We start from the raw sequence: 20,726 nt of genomic DNA, 5'->3' as shown, positions 1-20,726 counted from the left end.
CCTTCTTCTGTTCTCACGGCTGCCTGACCAACCACATCCCTTATTAGTTTGCATCTATCTGATGGTTGCAAAACCAGAGGAAGTGAAATGCTGAGTGTTTGGCGTGGAACAAAACTCCTATTTTTAATTTTTCTAGTTCTCAGAGAGAGAGAGCATCTCAGTAGTATTGTCGGGGCAAAAGAAATCTAGTATGCCCAGTTGTACATCATGGCAAATTCAAGCTCTGGTCACTTACTGCCTCCTCGCCAAAGATATTGTGCCTATGCTGTCACTTTGGACCCTCTTGGTCAAAAAGGACATTTAAGGAACAATTAGGAGACCTGGTGGTGTGTCCCTCTGTACAGACTCACAGATACATTGCGAGTTGTAAATTTAAGCTCCACAGAGGCATTGGGACTGCAGTTATGATGGCTCCCCACTGCAGAGGAACGACCAGCCCCCAAATACAGTATTTGGCCCATTCATCAATCTGATTTCTGTTGGGTGTGAAATGTTTAAAGACAGATTTGTTTTTTCACCTCCCAGGTTTCTCCTCCTATCTTTTTATTGCCCCTGCTTAGAGGAGCTCATCATGTGAACAGACTCTATTGAAACGGTGGTTGGTTGGTCCTTGTGAAAGGCGTGAAGAAGCCACGCCTGGATCTGAGCACTTCTCCAACAATGTGAGATATTTGTCTGTTGCCCGTGCTTCTTACTAGGGGGGCACAGTTTGCATTTTGTTAAAATAACCCTGCAGTAACCCAAAGATTCATTTGGATTTCCCATCCACAATTTCTAGAATGGATAAAAAAATGGGGGGGGGGTTACATCCCAAAATTCAGGACAGCAGAGGAATTTCTACCCCCTTTTTTTCTTTCTTCACTAGTTTTTGCCATTGCAGCAGCAAGTGTAGCAAGTCTCCCAGGGCACGCCAGAGTGTCTGGAAGGACACTCCTTCCCCTTGTACACCCTTCCACATGGTCACATACACCAGCTACATGATAAACTGTTTATGACAAAAAAAATAAACCTTGTCCCTTGCCTTTGCCAATTAAACTAGGGATATTTCATTTCATTTCCTTCAGGGGATATGCACTAGCATTCTTCCATGCTGGCTCCACACAACAGTCTTCTGATCCCATACCCCGAAAATCCTCTCATTTTTGCTGCTGGATTTCAGGAGCTGCTTTCTCACTGAGGGTGGGCATTTCGGAGTTTGCCAATCACAGTTCAAAGCAACAGAAAAGCAATTACCTAACTCACAGTCACATTGGTTTTAGATGGACAGGTATGCTTTTTACTGATTTTCATTTGATACGGTTACTATAAGAGATAATAAAAAACAAAGCAAAACACCCAGACAAGGAATAAAATCATAAGTTACAGAGTTAATACACATGATTCACTTAGTTATTTCAATGGGTTTTCTGTGAGAAGGGCTTAGCTGAAGAGTAAGTTAAGTGTTCCAAACTCAGGGCCGTCTTACCCATAGATGCTGGTGGTGCGGGGTGCCAGGGCGCCAAGTTTTGGAGGGCTCCAGGCAAGAGTCCGGGGAACACCGAATGAACGCCCTGAGTGAGCGAGGGTTTCATGTACTGCTCCTGCCAAGCGTTGGCTCAGTTTTTTCCTTTTTAGCCTGCAGGCGCCGAATTCTGCAGAGTGCCAGAAGGTGAAAAGGGAAGAAACCGAGCCAATGCTTGGCGAGAGCAGTGCACGCACCCTTGCTCGCTCAGGGCAGGCCCACTCACTCGCCTAACCGGTTGAGGTGCAGGAACGCATGGCACCCCTCCTGCTAGCTGTCTTCATCTTCAAGCTGGGCATCAGGCACCACGGATCTCCACAGGGCTGGCTCCCCCGGCCCGCTCGCTGCCCTCACCCACCTCCACCATGCAAGCACTGCACCCGGAGCCTCCGCCTGCTGTGGCCACCACAACACGAAACAGCCAGCTGAGCTGGGAGGTGCCTCATCCAGCCTCTGCCTCTTCCCTGCTGGAGAAGCTGCCCCCCAACCGTTGCCCTCCTCCTTCAGCCCCACAAAGCTAGGTGCGTCACAGGCAGCGCCGTCCCTTCCCAAGAGGCTCCCTCCGCTGCTGCTGGTCTTCCCTCCCTAAAAAAAGGAGGTTGACAACTCTGGGAAATGGAGGGGGGCGCAGGGATCTTTGCACCACGGCGCCGGATATGCTTAAGATGGCCCTGTCCAAACTTTTTTTAAAAGCTCAAAAAAAGCGCAGAAACAGAAGCCTCTAGTATTCTCTCTCTTTTTTTAAAAAATGATATTTATTAAAGTTTCCAGAATAGAAAAGAAAAAAAGAAAAAGGAGAAAGATAGAATTTACACTTAAAACCTTAATTTCATTAACATCTTTCCAGGACTTCCCCCCCTCCCCCTCTTGTATTCCATTTCCATTAGATTAGTTCCACAAATTCTTACCCCAAATTTTAAAACCTTATTATAATTATAATTAGCCCATTTGTTCAAAATTAATTTATCTTATTTAACCATTTCTCTTTATATTTTTTATACTTCCCTAAGATCGACCCCAGTTCCCTTCCACGAATTCCCCTATTTTTATCACACAAAGTAAAACAAGAGAAAATAAAAAGATATAATTTTACAGCCTTTGGGTTCCAAATCTCCCTCCCCCCTTTCCCGGTTTCGATCTCCAAAGTCCATCCATCTGTCTACTGCCGGCCTGGAGATCCCACGTCCATGTCTAAATCTCTCTCAATTCCACTTTGCCGTCTTTTTGGTAGTTTTTAATTTCAAAAGGTCCAATCTTAGAGAAACTCTCAGAAAAGATCATTCTTCTTCCATCCAGACCTCTATATTTAAGAGTATAACTCAAATTCTGTTTCTTGATCCTTTTAAAGTCTGGATGTCCCAAATGTTCCAACTTTGAGTTTAGTCCAGTTCTTATTCCTCAGGTTTCTTTTTCTGTTCCGCTGCAAAAACCTTCTAATTCAAAAACTTCTAATTCCTCTACAGAGGCTTTATTTATTCAGGAACATAAGCTTACGTCAAGTCCCTTCCTTTCTTCAATAGATAAATCCATTGTCTCCTTTAGTGTAGAAACCTCTGTAGACAAAATAATGCTTCGTTTTTGCAGCTTTCCCAGGAGATAACAAATTCTGTTCAGTTCCATGAGTATTTTTCCATTTGCCACCACTCTTGCAATGTCCCAGAACTCCCTCTAGAGGGAATATGGTAACTTAGTTTCTTTCCAGATCAGACCCAAAAGTCAAATAACTTGTTGCCCTTGTTTTCAATAATTTGTATCCAAATTGTAACGAATCTAACCAGCAAAGACATCGTAACAAAGTTCTCTTTTATTCTCCTACTTTGACAGCTACTTTGACAGCTGTCAAAATTTCTATGTCTCTTCACCAGTCTCTCATAACGGATCGCTCCCGGTTCCCGGGGGGTTACATTTTAGCTCTCACAGACCACTCTTCTCCTCCAGCACAATTACTTGTAATTTCCCTTCGTGAAATTAACTTTTTTCGAATAAACAAATTCTTCTCTCGATCTTAGTTGTCAAATCCTTGCGTTAAAACATCTACAACGGGGGGGGGTGGACTTCCTTTTTGCACCTCCCCCGCTCGCTCCGGATTCGTAAAACAAATTTTTCCTTTTAAGTCCGATAAGTTTACTCACGGGTTGTTCTTTTTAATCCAAATTTTCAAAAGAAGAAGTCGGTGCTCTCCGCCGAATAGCATGCGGCTTCGCTAGGCAGGGGAAGCAGTGGACTCATAGCACCCCCCCCCCCGTCACCCGCTCCGCAGCCTTTAAAAAGGCTCCTTCGTGGGTCGGGGGGCGCAAACGGTGCCCGCCGAGTCACCAAGTCCATGGGCATCACCGCCCATGGTTTTTGAGGGTCCCCGCGTCGCCGGCGCGGCGGGACCCGACCCCTGCCCAGCAGGCTCCCTCCGGAGCTCAGAGGGAGTCTGCCATTCGGCGATGGCGCCGACCCGGAAGTCTCCTCTAGTATTCTCACCCCACCCCAGCCACTTCCAAAACGGTTCTTGGTGTTATCACAGAATAGAAATTTGGCCTTCAGATGAACAAGAAATGAAACCAGTCTCTATGGGATTCCTGTGGCTTTGCTTGTCTTTGATGCCTCATGGAAGGGTCTTGACTTGTGGAACTGAGTCAAGACAGAGCTTCTCAGCCTTGCCTGCTGCACATGAACTCAGCCACGATCAGCACCAAGGAAAGCAGGACCAAGCCAGCAACGCCCAGGCGGATGATGATCTCCATGGATGTAGAAGTGTTTGCTGCAGAGTGAGACAGAGAAGAGTTACTACTCAATTGTTGGTTGTGATGAAGGCAGGGTGAGGAGGGAGATAGTCTCAAGGCTGCGGCCCTCAGCATACTTAGCCCCATTGAGTTCAGTGGGACTTACTTCTGATTTCTAAGAACATAAGAACAGCCTGCTGGATCTACCTGCCAATGGAAGCAGTCTTCTAATCTACTCCACTTGCCTAAAACCAGACTAGAACCAGAAAGATGATACAAAGCATACTAAGTCTGCAAGCAGTGGACCAACTGACAGCTCCACTAATAAGATGGCAGGGATACATGTTGCGTTTCAGTTTTTTATGTCACTGCAGGAGCATCCAAAAGTGGTCAGTTGATGATTGGTCATTTGCTGGGTGTTCTGTTCAGAATTACTGGTCCATAATGTGGGCTTGAAATTTCATTGACCAATGGATTGATTGGGTGGTCCTGGCTGAAGAGAGCAGAAGGTCAGGATCAGCACTGCCTGGGGGTCAGCTGGGAGGTCCAGTAACTTGAGCTAAAGTCAGTTCTCATTAAAAAAAACTTTATTTTTAAAAACAAGACTTTGTTAAAAGCAAAAACTTCACATGATTACACAGTTTAGGACTGCTCAGAAGCCAAGAAAATAACAAAATATCTTATCTAGCTGGCTGAAACAAAACACGCAAATCGTAGCAGGCTGAGCAGGAAAGCAAAATTTGATCTAAGGTCCGAACAGGCACTGATCATCCCTTCAGGATGAAAGCTCCCTCATACCAGCCCCACCCAGATTTAAGAGAGTGCTAATTATGGTGCTCACCCCCTCCATCCCATAGGAATCAGCACCTGTTCCCACCACAGGTCTTTGATTAACATTCAGCACTGGTCTTGAGACCTTAATGAGGAACATCTGCATTTGAGCTCAACATTCCAGAATTTCTAACAACCTCCCATACGACCCACAAGCTAGCCTTAAAAGGGACTATATCAACAAAGGAAGTCCCATACAGCATATAATACGTATTGTAAAAAAAGGATCAACAGCACACGTACCATGTTCTGATGGAAATTTGACCAAAAAAAATGCAGTAAGAGTTAGGCAAATCATATACAGTGGTACCTCGGGTTACAAACACCTTGGGTTACAACACTTCGGCTTACAGACTCCACTAACCCGGAAGTAGTACCTCGGGTTAAGAACTTTACCTCTGGATGAGAACAGAAATCGAGCGGTGCGGCGGCAGTGGGAGACCCCATTAGGTAAAGAGGTAGCTCAGGTTAAGAACAGTTTCGGGATAAGAACAGACCTCCGGAACGCATTAAGTTCGTAACCAGAAGTACCACTGTATAATATATGCAAGACATGCATTCCTATTTTGCACAGCTAAGACTGCTATCCTAATCCTTGATCTCATGGATGGGTTTGGATCGAACAGACATCACTGTCCACTGGCCTCCTCTGCAACCATGAAAATGTTGTGGAAGCAAAACTTTTGCCAGAGAAGGTTCCTAAAGCAGGCTGTTTTGAGGGTGGGGCAGAACTGAGCCAATCATGCAATCACTAAGAGGAAGCTGGACAATAAAGCTTCCCATAGATTGACTCCCAACCCCCTAAGATTGAAGATTAATGATGAGACAGTGGGGTGAGGTGGGGTGAGGAAAAATCACAAAATGAATTATTGGAATCAACCCCAGAGAAAATAGCAGCAATAGTGTATTGCTGGTTTACATGCAAATCACCAACAAAAAGACACCACAAGCAGTAAACAACAAAAACATGGAGCAAGCCTGAAAAATCTTAGAATAAAGGGATTTAAATGGTGGAATAAGTTCATGGTGGTGCTGGCATTGTGTCATACACAGGGTCATACACAGGTGACAGGGTTTAGTGAGCAGGAAGAGTCTGGGGCAGAGGGCAGTTCAGAATTAGAGGCAGAAGAGGGAGTTGGAGAGGGGCCAGGAGACAGAGAGGCAGGATGCTGTAGAAGTCAGGGAATCCATCATTTACAAGTGTTGAAATGATACCCAACTGTGACTTGAAGAGGGAGAGATACCTCCTTTTAAAACTAAGGAATGGTAGAGCCAGCATACTTTTCCAATTTCATTTACAATTGCAGCAAATACAAACCTGGATTAGTGCAATCTGCGAAAGATGCATACAAGGATTAAGACAGGATCTTACCCGTTACTTTGATGTGTACTTCATCACTGTAGTTTGAGCATTCTTGAGTGCTCTTGAACTTTAAGCAATAGCTACAGTGATAGATGCCCCCATCTGATTCTTTGGCATTGATAATGGGAAATAGAACTTCTCCTGATCCCATCTTCTTGCTTTCGTAAGTATTTGAAGAATTTTTTATGTGTAGAGTAAACTCTGCTTCTTGCTGTTTTTCTGTCTTACAGTGGATGTTGGCATTTCCTTCCAGAGCAATCACCTCACCTGGGCTCACTGAGATGGAAGGTTTGGGAGAAGCTTATCCAGGGGGAGAAAGAGAAAAAGAGGGATGCTTAATCCTTTGATCTTACACAATAGTCTGGCTTTGTAAAATGGGAAAGATTTGCATGTATTGCGGAATATAGAAAACCACGTGCAACTCAGAGTGTGAATATTGATAGGCTGCTTTTATGCCATTACAGTGGTACCTCAGATTAAGTACTTAATTCATTCTGGAGGTCCGTACTTAACCTGAAGCTGTTCTTAACTTGAAGCACCACTTTAGCTAATGGGCCCTCCTGCTGCCGCCGCGCCGCTAGAGCACGATTTCTGTTCTCATCCTGAAGCAAAGTTCTTAACCTGAAGCACTATTTCTGGGTTAGCGGAGTCTGTAACCTGAAGCGCATATAACCTGAAGCGTATGTAACCCGAGGTACCACTGTACTCAGGAGATTATTTGGCCAAGAACACAGGTGAGATGTGACTCTTGTTAGGGAAGGGCAAACTGCACAGCAGAGATGCCCTGTGAGAGGGACAGAACCTATTGGGGTAGGATTGCTGTGGACCCTCCATTGTAGGCTTCAGGGTGTATAGTAATGTCCATTGCCTTGTCCGTTGACTAGGGCCTGGGTGTGTGACAAATGGAGTACAGAGCAGGGGATTATATGGTGTGCTACACAATTTGCATTCCATTACGACTATGTTTACAGAGAATGCATTTTAATCTGGAACGAAATACTAATGATTAAATAGAAATGGAGATAAATAATCCCTTTTGATAGGTACATATTTTGATCAGTTCAGTTATATAGTTCAATCAGTGCACTCCCCCCCCCCCAATTGATTGGCAGATGGAATAAACCCAACACCCATTTTAGCGTCATTTGTAAAACTGTCACACAGAGACTAAGCGAAGCCCTCACCTGTTACGTTGATGTAAAGTCTGTCACTTAGATGCGAGCATAGGCGATCGAGGCAATACCTACACTGATAAATTCCTCCATGTTCTAGTTTGGCCTCAGAAATGAAAAAATCCACTGTATAAGCCGAAGATTTCTTAGATCGCACATAAATTGCAGTTTCTCCCTTGTAGAGATCAAAGGTGGCTCCATAATCTTGATTCCCACATTGGATGAAGAAATTCCCTCCAAGGGCGACATTAGGACTGGGAATCACTGTAATCAAGGGCTCGGGATATTGTCCTGATCAAGAAAGAGAATGGGAAGGTGGTTTGGAAGGTGGAACACTGGCAATAGGAGGCTTTCACCTGCAGCTGGAGAATCAAATAGAGTGAGTTTGTACAAAAATTCAAATGGCCGTGCTGGATGACTCTGCTTTGACATTATCCAACAGAGCAGGGATTATCAAGCTGTGGTCCCTGAGCAGCTGGCTGCCCCTGAGCTTCATTTAGGGGTACTGTGGTCCATCTGAGAAAAAACACACACCTACAAATCTTGCGACATCTGGCACAGTGTATCACAACAGCTACAACAGGCAAAAAATGAATTAAGTCATCCTCCAAGACTCTCACCAATTTTCATCTGATCCAGAGGAGAGGGAGTTTGGGAAGTGCTACAACACAGCCCATATTCATCAGTTGGTGTAAATTTCTGGTCAGCAAGCTTTTTTGTTTTAAAAAGCAGCTCTATCATCACTCAGAGATGCAGTAGCTTGAGGAAGAGTCAAAAGAGATCTGAGTCCAAAAGGTAGCAGGTACCTTCCTTGGAAATGTGGGTGTAGACACAGAGCAGTCAAGTCCAACATTCCTTGTTTCCTAGAATGGACACACAGAGGAAGGTGACTCCAAAAAGGGAGGACTTCCTGCAATACCTGTTGGGAGCCACTCCCTCTGAGTGTGACCAGGTAGATAGGTGTGACCCAGGTGAAGCCATATAAAAGGGCTGGGCACACAGCCATCTTCCTCTTTTGAATCTCTCCTTTGGATATCTTTTGACCTACTATTGATCCTGCTGTTCATATGCAGCCTCATCCATAACAAAGCATGTAGGCCACATGTTGTATGTCTGAGACATCACTTCTCTTGTCTACATTTTCCTGCAAATGAGACCGAAGCTGCAGCTAAAGCCTGCTCTGAATGTGAGTCAACTTTATTCTTATTTTAATAAGATGACTTTGTGTTGTTATTGTTTTAAGAGGGAAATAAAGGGGAAATGACCAGGAAGAATTGCGTCTGCACAAAGGGCATCCTGGATTGCTTAGTTAAAGGGCTGAAACCAGCCATCAACAAGCGTCACTAGGCAGAGACCCTTCTCATAGTGGCGCCCTCCCATCAGATGGCAAGGAAATAAACAACTATTTGACTTTTAGAAGACATCTGAAGGCAGCCCTGTTTAGGGAAGTTTTTAATGTCTGAAGTTTATTCTGTTTTTAATATTCTGATGGAAGCCTCCCAGAGTGGCTGGGGATAATAATAATAATAATAATAATAATAATAATAATAATAATAGCAGCAGCATTTCCTGCAGTAAATATTTGTTGTTGTTGTTGTTTACTGCAAGGAATGTGATGTGCCCTAGCATGAGCGAGGAAGGAGCATATCTAATAAATTTAACCTCTCCTACCTTCCTTAACATTCCTACAGAAACTTCAGAGTGACACATGGACAGCTGAGATGGACACAGGTTGTCTAAAGACAAAGGAGAGTGGGACACTTGCACCTGTCATCCTTGCACACTACAGGGAAAGTGTGGGAGCTACCACTTATCATTCAGCAGTAGTGAGAAAAGCAAGCTTGATTGTGGGAGGCCCTGGCATTGAACTCCCATTCTGTCCTATGCCTCTCTCCCACTCTTGGGATAATTTTGTTGATCCAAACTCACCTTTAGCCATTTGCCACTGCCTGGTCAGCCAACACCCTGGAAAGGAGAAGATCCATTTAGAGTCAAGATATCTGAGCAACAGAAATGGAAGCCGGGCCTCCATTCTCCCAGGCCTGCTCTTGCAAACACTCTGACCCCACCGCCCTCCAAGGAGTGAGACCAACCTAGAAAGAGGATGCTGGAAGGGAATTTCATGGCGTGGCTTCTGTAGCCAGCGGTTTCTTCTGTTTGCTCCTAATTCTGCTGTCTCCTGAGTGAAGATCTCAGCTGGAGGCTGTTGCCGCTGAAACCCAGCAATGTTCTGTGATGCAGCTCTTCCGCAGAAGAAATGACTCCTCTCTGATCGGCCAGTGCTGTTGTCCTTCTTCCGTTCCCACGGCTGCCTGACCAACCACACCCCTTATTAGTTTGCATCTATCTGGTGGTTGCAAAACCAGAGGAAGTGAAGGGCTGAGTGTTTGGCGTGGAACACAACTCCTATTTTTAATTTTTCTAGTTCTCAGAGAGAGAGAGAGCATCTCAGTAGTATTGTCGGGGCAAAAGAAATCTAGTATGCCCAGTTGTACATCATGGCAAATTCAAGCTCTGGTCACTTACTGCCTCCTCGCCAAAGATATTGTGCCTATGCTGTCACTTTGGACCCTCTTGGTCAAAAAAAGACATTTAAGGAACAATTAGGAGACTTGGTGGTGTGTCCCTCTGTACAGACTCACTGATACATTGTGAGTTGTAAATTTAAGCTCCAGAGAGGCATTGGGACTGCAGTTATGATGGCTCCCCACTGCAAAGGAATGGCCAGCCCCCAAATACTTATTTCTGTCTTACTCTGATGCTGTCCTAGGATTAGCTCTGACATCCATGGTTTTCTTCTATATAAACGAACCACAGCAAGCCTCAGGCTCATGTGCCTCCTCTTTTGTCAGGTAGGCTATTAGAAGCTTCCATTTCCATTTGGATTAACCAGAGTTCTCCCTGACTTCCAAATCATGGTTTGATTGTGGTGAAACCTTTCCATTAAAATAAAATTTGAAAAATAAAATGAAAGTCATATTTTAAACTACTTCCTTCGATTTTTCTCCGTTAACAAATGTAGAAGGTTACTGAGAGACCTCAGACTTGGCAAAGCAAAGAGCTCAGGAAGCTGCCTCAGAATGAGTGAGTCAGTTGGTCCATTGAGACCAGTATTGTCTGCAATGACTGGCAGAAGCCCTGCAGGATTTCAGGCAAGATTCTCTCGGTATTGTACTTGGAGATGTCAGGAATTGAACCGGGAATCTTCGGCATGCAAAACGGATGCTCTACTATCAAGCTACACTTGTTCCACATTAGAAAGGCAGGCAGTCCCTTCCCTTGAAGATCATGGTGTCAACCACTATGTGCAACATCTGACTCTGTGTTATACTCCATTTCCTCCAAAAGCAGAAGAAACAGAAGTGATACAAGGGGACTCTGCAGAGCTCCTCTTTCTACAAAGTAAGGGTCTATAGTCATCTTTTAATTCAGGCTGAGTGGACGATGAGGCAGGCTCCCTGGATCTCCTCTGAGAATGACTTCATGTCAGGAGTGGCCTGAGATGTTTTGATGCCTGAAGCCAAATGCCGTGCAGCTGTACTGTAATAACAGGGCAGGGCATCAGGTTCTGAAAGGGCTTGCTCTCATTGCAAAGCCTCACTGCCAGGCCAGGGGGCAAACCTTGCAAAGGCTTCCAGAACACCTCACTCTCGCCAAGACTCTGAGAGAGGGAGGTAGTATTCTGCAGAGCTTTGACAATGGTCTCTCTCCACCCCAGTCCCTAAAATAGCACCCCCACAATAGCTTTGGACATTTCCACCCTTCCTATAAACACTGCCCCCTGCCTTTGCCACCCTTGAATTAAACTAGGGATCTTTCATTTACTTCAGGGGAGTTGCACTAGCATTCTTCCATGCTGGCTCCACACAACAGTCTTCTGATCCCATACCCCCAAAATCCTCTCATTTCCCCCGCTGGATTTCAGGAGCTGTTTTCTCACTGAGGATGGGCATTGTGGAGTTTGCTACTCCTGCCCAATCGCAGTTCAAAGCAACAGAAAAGCAATTACCTAACTCACAGTCTCATTGGTTTTAGATGGATGGCTATGCTTTTTATTGCTTTTCATTTGATATGATTACTATAAGAGATAAATAATAATAATAATAATAATAAAAGCAAAACACCCAGACAAGGAATAAAATCATAAGTTACTCAGTTAATACACACAATTCACTTAGTTATTTCAGTGGGTTGTCTCTGAGAAGGACTTAGCTGAACAGTAAGTTAAGTGTTCCAAACTTACATAAAAAGCTCAAAAAAAGGCGCAGAAAACAAAAGCCTCCAGTATTCTCACCCCACCCCAGCCACTTCCAAAACGGTTCTTGGTGTTATCACAGAATAGAAATTTGGCCTTCAGATGAACAAGAAATGAAACCAGTCTCTATGGGATTCCTGTGGCTTTGCTTGTCTTTGATGCCTCATGGAAGGGTCTTGACTTGTGGAACTGAGTCAAGACAGAGCTTCTCAGCCTTGCCTGCTGCACATGAACTCAGCCACGATCAGCACCAAGGAAAGCAGGACCAAGCCAGCAACGCCCAGGCGGATGATGATCTCCATGGATGTAAAAGTGTTTGCTGCAGAGTGAGACAGAGAAGAGTTACTACTCAATTGTTGGTTGTGATGAAGGCAGGGTGGGGAGGGAGATGGTCTCAAGGCTGCGGCCTCAGAATACTTATTTTTTTTTAAAAAAATAATATTTATTAACATTTTCATTTTCAAAAAACACAGTACATTTTTTACATTTCTTTTCATCACCAATATTTTGACTCTCTTGAGTCGTTGAGTTCCTCCCATCCCTCCAAATTGACTTTCTAACTTCCAGCCCTCAGCATACTTAGCCCCATCGAGTCCAGCGACACTTACTTCTGATTTCTAAGAACAGCCTGCTGGATCTACCTGCCAATGGAAGCAGTCTTCTAATCTACTCCACTTGCCTTTTCCTTCTGACTAGAGTCAGAGAGATGATACAAAGCATACTAAGTCTGCAAGCAGTGGACCAACTGACAGCTCCACTAATAAGATGGCAGGGATACATGTTGCGTTTCAGTTTTTTATGTCACTGCAGGAGCATCCAAAAGTGGTCAGTTTGTGATTGGTCACTTGCTGGGTGTTCTGTTCAGAATTACTGGTCCATAATGTGGGCTTGAAATCCAACCAATGGATTGGTTGGATGGTCCTGGCTGAAGAGAGCAGAAGGTCAGGTTCAGCACTGCCTGGGGGGGTCAGTTGGGAATGCATTGGCATATTGTGAGGACTTGCAATGAGGACCTCAAGAAGAGGACCTGGAGGAACCTGAGCCTGAGTCTGAAGCTACTGGTGGAGATGGTGGCAGCAGAGGAAGGTGGAAGGGCAGGATATTAAGTACCATATTTTTTGCTCTATAAGACTCACTTTTTCCCTCCTAAAAAGTAAGGGGAAATGTGTGTGCATCTTATGGAACGAATGCAGGCTGCGCAGCTATCCCAGAAGCCAGAACAGCAAGAGAGATTGCTGCTTTCACTGTGCAGCGATCCCTCTTGCTGTTCTGGCTTCTGAGATTCAGAATATTTTTTTTCTTGTTTTCCTCCTCCAAAAACTAGGTGCCTCTTTTGGTCTGGTGCGTCTTATAGAGCGAAAAATATGGTAAATGAAAAAGCTTAGTGGGACTGGATATAATCCACATGCTGTGGGTTAGCCACCCCCGATACTTCAGAATATCAAAGAGGGATAACGTGCTCCCAAACACAATCATGTAAATACAACCATATGCTTCCCACAATTCCCAGGGCTGTCTCCATCTCCCTCAGGCTTCAAATGTACCCCCTTATTCATTCCTGAACCCACACTTACTTTTTTTAATAACAATTTCAACATAACAAAATATCAAAACATATCATATTCATTATTTTCCCCCTTCCCCCACCTCCCTATCGAGCCCTCCCCCCCCCAAGACTTCCCTCAGCTCCTCTCTCTGATTTCTCAACACATATTATTCTCTGCATACTGTAAAATTGCATAAATCCTTATATTATCTGCCTACTATGTTAACAATCAATAAATTTGTGTATGTTTATTCAAAACCTGCCAAGGAGTCCAATTCATTTTGTTGCCTTTTTAAGTAGTTTGTAAAAAGTTCCCATTCTTCTTTAAAGTCACAGTTGTCCTTATCTCTCAATTTGTATGTCAGTTTAGCCAGTTCTGCATAGTTCATCCATTTCTCCTGCCACTGCTCTTTTGTCGGGGCTGAACCCACACTTACTTAGCCATTGCCAGTGGAGTCAAATCACATGGATACTCCATTCTGTGCTATGTGGCCATGGTTCCGCCACAGAGGTGTTTGGCTTTGGTCGTCACAATTCCCCAAACTCCTGCTGTATACATAGAAGGAAGGAAAACAAAGGCACAAAGCCAGGCTCCTCACCTGTCACAAGTTCCAACCCCACTGCGTCACTTGGCTCCGACCACTGAAAGGCATGTCCTCTGCGGTGATACTGACAGGTATAATTCCCTTCATCCTCCAGCCTGATCATGGAAAGAGAGAACTCAGATGTGTTTCCGTCCGATTCTGCCATCTGCCATGCTATTAGGTTGCTGGACTTGTGCAAAGAAAAGTTCAGGCCATTCTCTGGTCCGTGACACTCGATGGTGACACTGAAGCCTTCAGCAAGTGGGTCCCCAGGTCTCATTCTGATGGATGGTTTGGAGAGGCTGGGATCTACGTGTTGAAATAAAAGGGGAGGCAGGGAGTAGCAATGTTTACGGTAACCAAGGAATATCTCCTGCTAATGACCATGTCAGTCAATTCATCTCCTACTCAGCCAGTCTCTTTAATATATATATATATATATATATATATATATATATTTTGGTGTCCTCGGGTGTCTTCCCGTGTAAAAGTTGGGGTGTCTAGGCGACGTTTCGACGAGGTCTCACTCGTCATCTTCAGGCTGGTGCTTTCGGCTTCTTGTTACTGGAACAGAGCAGGATCTCAGTGTTTGAGTTCCTATAAATACTGTAGAGGGGGTGTGGTGTATAGCCTCCAATGTTCTGGGCAGAGAGGAAGTTCCCAGGCTAGTGTGCCTTTTCTTCTTTACGTCGCCTAGACACCCCAACTTTTACACGGGAAGACACCCGAGGACACCAAAACCTGCATTCCTGTACCCGTGAAAATCTACGAAAGCAAATATATATATATATATATATATTACTTTTAAAGACTACAAAAGAAAAAAGAAGAAAAAAGAAAATAAAAAAGAAAAAACAATACAATATAATATATAAACATTCCACAACACACAACATCTAAACAACAAACTAAACCAAACCAAACAAAAACAGTTTAAAACTCAAATCATATCATTTCAGTATCTTAACTTTCATTCACTTGTTTCAAAGACTTCCTCACACCTCCCTTTTTGTCTTCCACTTCTATTGTTTCAGCAAATCCTTTCCATCTTCCTCTATTTTCTGTCATATAGTTATCTTAACATATCTTAATCTTATTTTCCTTTTAATACTCTAATAATCTAATTGTACTTAATTCCTTATAACATTTCTACTAAAGCCAAGTAACTTCATTCCAACATTTTTCTAACACTCATTAATTTACAATATTTCTATAAATAGTCTTTAAACTTTTTCCAGTCTTCTTCCACCGTCTCTTCTCCCTGGTCTCGGAATCTGCCAGTCATTTCCACTAATTCCATATAGTCCATCAACCTGGTGATCTTCTGTCCGATCAGCCAGTCTCATTCTGCTACTATAATACAGGCATATCTCAGAGATATGTTGTGGGTTTGGTTCCAGACCACCGCAATAAAGCAAATATCACAGTAAAGTCAATCACACATTTATTTGTTTGTTTCCCAGTGCATATAAAAGTTATGTTTACATTATGGTCTAGTCTATTAAATTTGAAATAACATTATGCTTTTTTAAAGTAACAACAACAACAGCAACAATGTACATACCTTAATTAAAAAAGACTTCATTGCTGAGAAATGCTATCACCTGACCCTTCAGTGAGTTGTAAAAATCCTGGGAATCTTAGGTTTTGCCATGTAAAAGTGAGTTTCCAGTTCACTTTGATACATGAATTTGATACGTTTGGGGCAATGTCAAGTCCCGTCTCAGAAGCTAAAGTGCTAAACCAGAATTCTAATGGCCAGGATTTCAGTGGCAGCCATTCATACCTCTTCCCTGACACCGCCCCCCCCCCCCATTATTCACAGCAGAATTATATGTAGTAAGGAAGCATGAGCACTAGTCACAAAATTAATGCAGAGAAAGGAAGTATATGCATATTTGCATAATTCAATCAGGTTACAGAGTTCCATTCATGCAAAAGTTTGGCTTTCAAACCAAAATCAAAATATTTTTTTCCCCATTCTTGCATGCATCACAGTGTGGTTTATCTCCATTCCATTTTTGGTAAACGTTTGCCACCTGATGGTCAGAAGTTAGAATTGAAGCCTATCGCATTTCAAGACTTTCAGGGGCTTATGGGCAGCTCTGGGAACCACTGCAAATAAACTGAATGTGTGCAGTATTTAGAAGGTTCCTCCATAGCCTGTAATTCTAGTATTTCAGAACCTCAAGCTGCTCCAAACCAGGATTTATTTTCACAGGGTGGACAGGCTCTCACTAAAAAAATCTTGAAAGGCCTAATCCTACGCTTCAGTTTCAACCAGAGTTGCTTAAATGAAACAAGCCTTTGTTTGCTGCCATTCTTCTTCATATTCCTATGTCCATGACCAGATGGACCACAGCTTACTGGGAAATGATTTGCAGGGAGAAGGTGCCAGGTTCAGTCCTCAGCATCACCACATAGGATTGGGAAATACCCCCAGTCTGAAACCCTGGAGAGGTCAGTGTGTAGGCAGCCTGTGTCTACATATCCTGCTAAATTCAGCAGCAAATAATGTGTTTCAGCCTGGAATGCACCATTTGAGAAGATTGCTAATGATACTCAAATGCTGGAACAGCATGGGAAAGAGCCTCTTTTAAAAACACCTTGTAAAAAAGGTAAAGGTACCCCTGACCATTAGGTCCAGTCATGACCAACTCTGGGGTTGCGGCGCTCATCTCGCTTTATTGGCCAAGGGAGCCGGCGTACAGCTTCCGGGTCATGTGGCCAGCATGACTAAGCCGCTTCTGGCGAACCAGAGCAGCACACGGAAACACCATTTACCTTCCTGCCGGAGTGGTACCTATTTATCTACTTGCACTTTGACGTGCTTTTGAACTGCTAGGTTGGCAGGAGCAGGGACCGAGCAATGGGAGCTCATCTCGTCGCGGGGATTCGAACCACCAACCTTCTGATCAGCAAGTCCTAGGCTCTGTGGTTTAACCCACAGCACCACCCACGTCCCTCTTAAAACACCTTGTATGCTTTAGCTAATGCAGCTTTTCCCTTTGATATACAGCTGCAGGGAATACAAAATCCATGTTAGTGCCATTTATGGGGGGGGGGGTAAAGCACACAAACAGCCTTACCTCTTATGTAGATATATATGCTGTTGCTGAAATTTGAGCACAGTTCACAGAAGGTTGACTTGAAACAATATGTACACCGGTAGATTCCTCCGTGGAATAGTGTGGCGTTGGCAATAGCAAATACGACCCGTTTTTGCCGGTCTTTCTCCATTACAACATGAAACAAAGATGGACCTACTTTTTTGTAGAGTTGGAACTCTACATCCTGGTAGTCTTGACTGTTACAGTGGATCGTGACATTTCCGCCCAACTTGACAATATTACTGGGGCTCACTGAGATGGAAGGCTTGGGAAAATGCAGAGCTGGGTGAGAAAGAGAAGAGAACTGAGATTTGGAAGGTGGGGAATCTGTCACAGGTTCCCCATCCTGGTTTAACGTATCGCTGGAGAAGGAGGTAGAGTGAAAGAGGAAGAAGAAGAAGAGTTTGGACGTGATATCCCGCCTTTCACTCCCTTTAAGGAGTCTCAAAGCGGCTAACATTCTCCTTTCCCTTCCTCCCCCACAACAAACACTCTGTGAGGTGAGTGTGGCTGAGAGACTTCAGAGAAGTGTGACTGGCCCAAGGTCACCCAGCAGTTGCATGTGGAGGAGCGGAGACGCGAACCCGGTTCCCCAGATTACGAGACTACCGCTCTTAACCACTACACCACACTGGCTCACAGGACCTTTCCACTCCTGACAGTACCCCTTGGGAGAACTACACACACACACACACACACACACACACACACACACACACACACTGTGTACATATATATGAGAATGCTAGAATTTGTGGGCTTCCCATGAAGCTGAACGGTGGGAGATTCAGCACAGGTAAAAGAAAGGACTTCTTCACACAGTGGATAATCAAACCATGGAACTCACAGAACCCGCAGGAGGCAGTGATGGTGTCCCACTAGGACAGCTTCAAAAGAAGAGTGGACAGATTCATGGAAGATAAGACTACTAGTCACGATGGCTATGCTCTGCCTTCGTGGTCTGGGGCAGATGCTACAAATCACAGGAGAGGAGAGGACTCTGAGTGTGGGTTGCCCATTGAGGCATCTGTTTGGCCACTGTGAGAACAGGTAGTTGAACTAACTAGATGGCCCATTGGCCTGATCCAGCAGGACTCTTCTTTAGTTCTTATGCTTTTTAGAAGAATGTGTATAAACTGCCATTGAAAGAAAATCAAGGTGGTGTACAGTAAAATCATTCAGAAACACCACAAAACTTTCAAATCTTAAAGTTATAAAAGCATAAAATCCAGAAAAAAATGACCAACACTGAGTCAACTTAGTTCTCTAAAAAGTTTGGTGAAACAAATGTGTTTTCAGCAGACTGAAATCTATCGAGATTGTAGGTGCCTGTCTGACATCAGTAGGAATACTGTTCCAAATTACTGGTGACAGTACACTGAAAAGCCTTGGTTTGTATAGATTAGAAACTATACTGCATTTTCCATAGGCCATGACATCTTTTGTCTTGGCAGGCTGCACAGATGCATAAGGACCCAGGAAGGAGACACAGACAGACTCTCTTCCCCTCTCCTTCAGCCCCCACAGCTGGGCTGCTGCAGTGGTGCTGCTGCCACATGGTAAGGCTTCAAAGGGAAGGATGACAGGATATTTGTGAGCTCTTGAAAGGCTGAGAGGGAGGATGAGAGGGAGGACAGGAATTATTCCCTGGCTTAGATTTTAGTCTGAGCCAGAGAAGAACTTCGGTTTCATAAATTCTCCTCTATTTTTATTTTCCCTCCAAAGCTCATTTCCAGACTCAAGTTTAGAAAACTTCATGTACATCTCTAAATTTGACTCAGCCAGCTCTTACCTCTTATCTTGACCTTTACTCTGTCACTTAAAGGTGAACAGCTGTCGCCAGAGAAAGAGTTGAAGCAATATCGGCACCGGTAGTTCCCACCATCTGATAGTTTGACATTGGCGAAGAAAAATGCAACCTCATTCCACTCTGACTTCTTGACTACTGAAGCATGCAAAGATAAATCCAGTTCTCTGAACAGAACATATGTTGCTTGTGTGTAGTCTTCACTGCGCACCTTGCAGCGGATAGTAGCATTGCCTCCCAGGGGGACAATTTTACTGGGGACCACAGAGATGGAAGGCTTGGGATAAGATTGTCCTGGGCAAAAAGAGAGAGCAAGAGATTTACAAAATATCAGTAACAGCAACAACCTCCCACAACAACAACAACAAAAACCCAAGAACACTCCAACCCAAGAGTCTTTTCAACACCTTCAGTTTTTGTAGCTGGAGTCAGGGGGCAAAGGCCTGCAAGGCAGGGAACAATTCTTCCAGGAATCACAGCCAAGATGGCTTCCTCATTAATTCTTCGAGAAAATTCATCAGCATTATTGGGTTGGAGAAATGCATTGCAAAATCCAGAGAAGTGTGACTTTCAAAGAATGACTGTGTTTTGGTTCACACATGATTTGAAGAAATATGAATTATTAGACAGATTTAACACAGTTGACCAAGTTTTCCCCCCATACCTATACCCTGACTAATCTGTAGGTTCTTTCAGATAAGGCCTTGGGATCTGGGTTGTCCAATATCCACAATCCACACAGGGCTTGTGCCAATTTTGGGGCATTTTGCTGCTAGTCCAAATAAATTAGTAAAACTGGTATGAGTGGCACAGCAATAGTGGCAAAACACAAAGGTTGCCAACTGACCAAGAAGTGGGAGAGAAACAGCAGCGAGACCTTTAACATAGTGGTGTGATCTCTGAAGAGTATATAGAGCAAGAAAGGTTGGTAGATCTTAACTTCTCTTGCATGTGTAAGACAAAAATAGATTTGGTTAGGAAAAGGCATGTCATTTAGCTTCTATTCACATCATTCTGATTACGAGACATAACGTTCTTTTGTTTTGGACGCAGCTCACCTTTCAATGTCTTCCCAGTCAGCCACCATCCTGGAAAAGCAGATGGTTCCATTAGTGGAAAGATAAATGAGCAACAGAAACTAGCATCCCGTACTCTGGTCTTTCCACCCTCCTATTTCCCCCTCTACAATACCAACCCAAAAAGATGATGGTGAAAGAAAACTTCATGGTGAGGGCTCTGCTGCTGGTAGATTGTCCTATTTTGCCTCAGCGCCTTCTGTCAACTGACTGAAGATGCAGGGAATGTCTGCATCTTCTAAAGCCCAGCAACCCTCTGTAACATCCTTCTTCCCTTACCGCCCCCCCACCCCCCGGTAGCTGTGCAGTCACATAATGCGAAAGATAAAAAGGAAGCAAAGGTCTCTCTAAAGCCAAACCCTCATTTGTGGCCCACCCTTGATACAGACTGTTTTGCCTCAAGAGGAACTCCTCTCAACATGTCTCACATTTCCTTTATTACCTACCTTTTGAGGAAATGGTGCACAAAATTGTTGGAGCCTGTGCCTCCTTCCTCTCTCTCCCCACCTGCCTCCACTAAAACCACTTAGCACTTAGTTGCTTCTATGGGTGCAAATGCTGTGCCATGAGACACCCAGGGCTGTGTCCTTTGCCTCCTATGAAACCCTCACTTGCTTATGGTCTTCACCCTTTCTACACAGTGTTTAATGTCTATACAGTGGTACCTCAGGTTACATACGCTTCAGGTTACAGACTCGGCTAACCCAGAAATATTACCTCGGGTTAAGAACTTTGCTTCAGGATGAGAACAGAAACCACGCAGCGGC

General features: G+C 44.1%; 2 protein-coding genes across 2 annotated transcripts; both read right to left on the bottom strand.

The window, feature by feature from the left end:
* Positions 1-3,964: 3,964 nt before the first annotated feature.
* LOC309327885 (T-cell-interacting, activating receptor on myeloid cells protein 1-like) lies at positions 3,965-10,323 on the bottom strand. Its single transcript, XM_081837496.1, has 5 exons — positions 9,675-10,323; positions 9,511-9,546; positions 7,594-7,872; positions 6,419-6,709; positions 3,965-4,253 (listed from the first exon to the last, which is right to left on the bottom strand). Exons 1-5 carry the CDS (start codon positions 9,703-9,705, stop codon positions 4,144-4,146), a joined length of 747 nt encoding a protein of 248 aa, XP_081693622.1. The 5' UTR covers positions 9,706-10,323; the 3' UTR covers positions 3,965-4,143.
* A 1,018-nt stretch (positions 10,324-11,341) lies between these two features.
* LOC309327869 (T-cell-interacting, activating receptor on myeloid cells protein 1-like) lies at positions 11,342-20,234 on the bottom strand. The gene is made up of 5 exons (XM_081837460.1): positions 19,942-20,234; positions 18,869-19,177; positions 17,056-17,358; positions 13,982-14,275; positions 11,342-12,155 (listed from the first exon to the last, which is right to left on the bottom strand). Exons 1-5 carry the CDS (start codon positions 19,991-19,993, stop codon positions 12,046-12,048), a joined length of 1,068 nt encoding a protein of 355 aa, XP_081693586.1. The 5' UTR covers positions 19,994-20,234; the 3' UTR covers positions 11,342-12,045.
* Positions 20,235-20,726: the final 492 nt, after the last annotated feature.

This window comes from Podarcis erhardii (genome assembly GCF_964252035.2).
Source record: "Podarcis erhardii genome assembly, chromosome: 13".
Lineage (NCBI taxonomy): Eukaryota > Metazoa > Chordata > Lepidosauria > Squamata > Lacertidae > Podarcis > Podarcis erhardii.
Note: the sequence above shows the minus strand (reverse complement) of the source record. Positions and strands in the feature narration are given on the sequence as shown.

Excerpts from the sequence above, each read along its gene's own strand:
- LOC309327885 (XM_081837496.1), bottom strand. The coding sequence starts at position 9,705 with ATGAAATTCCCTTCCAGCATCCTCTTTCTAG. Across the intron at positions 6,710-7,593 it reads ACTTTACATCAACGTAACAG|CTTCTCCCAAACCTTCCATC; the intron begins GTGAGGGCTTCG and ends CCCCTGGATAAG. Across the intron at positions 4,254-6,418 it reads AGTACACATCAAAGTAACGG|CAAACACTTCTACATCCATG; the intron begins GTAAGATCCTGT and ends CTCACTCTGCAG.
- LOC309327869 (XM_081837460.1), bottom strand. The coding sequence starts at position 19,993 with ATGGAACCATCTGCTTTTCCAGGATGGTGGCTGACTGGGAAGACATTG. Across the intron at positions 17,359-18,868 it reads AGTAAAGGTCAAGATAAGAG|CTCTGCATTTTCCCAAGCCT; the intron begins GTAAGAGCTGGC and ends TTTCTCACCCAG. Across the intron at positions 14,276-17,055 it reads CATATATATCTACATAAGAG|ATCCCAGCCTCTCCAAACCA; the intron begins GTAAGGCTGTTT and ends TTCAACACGTAG.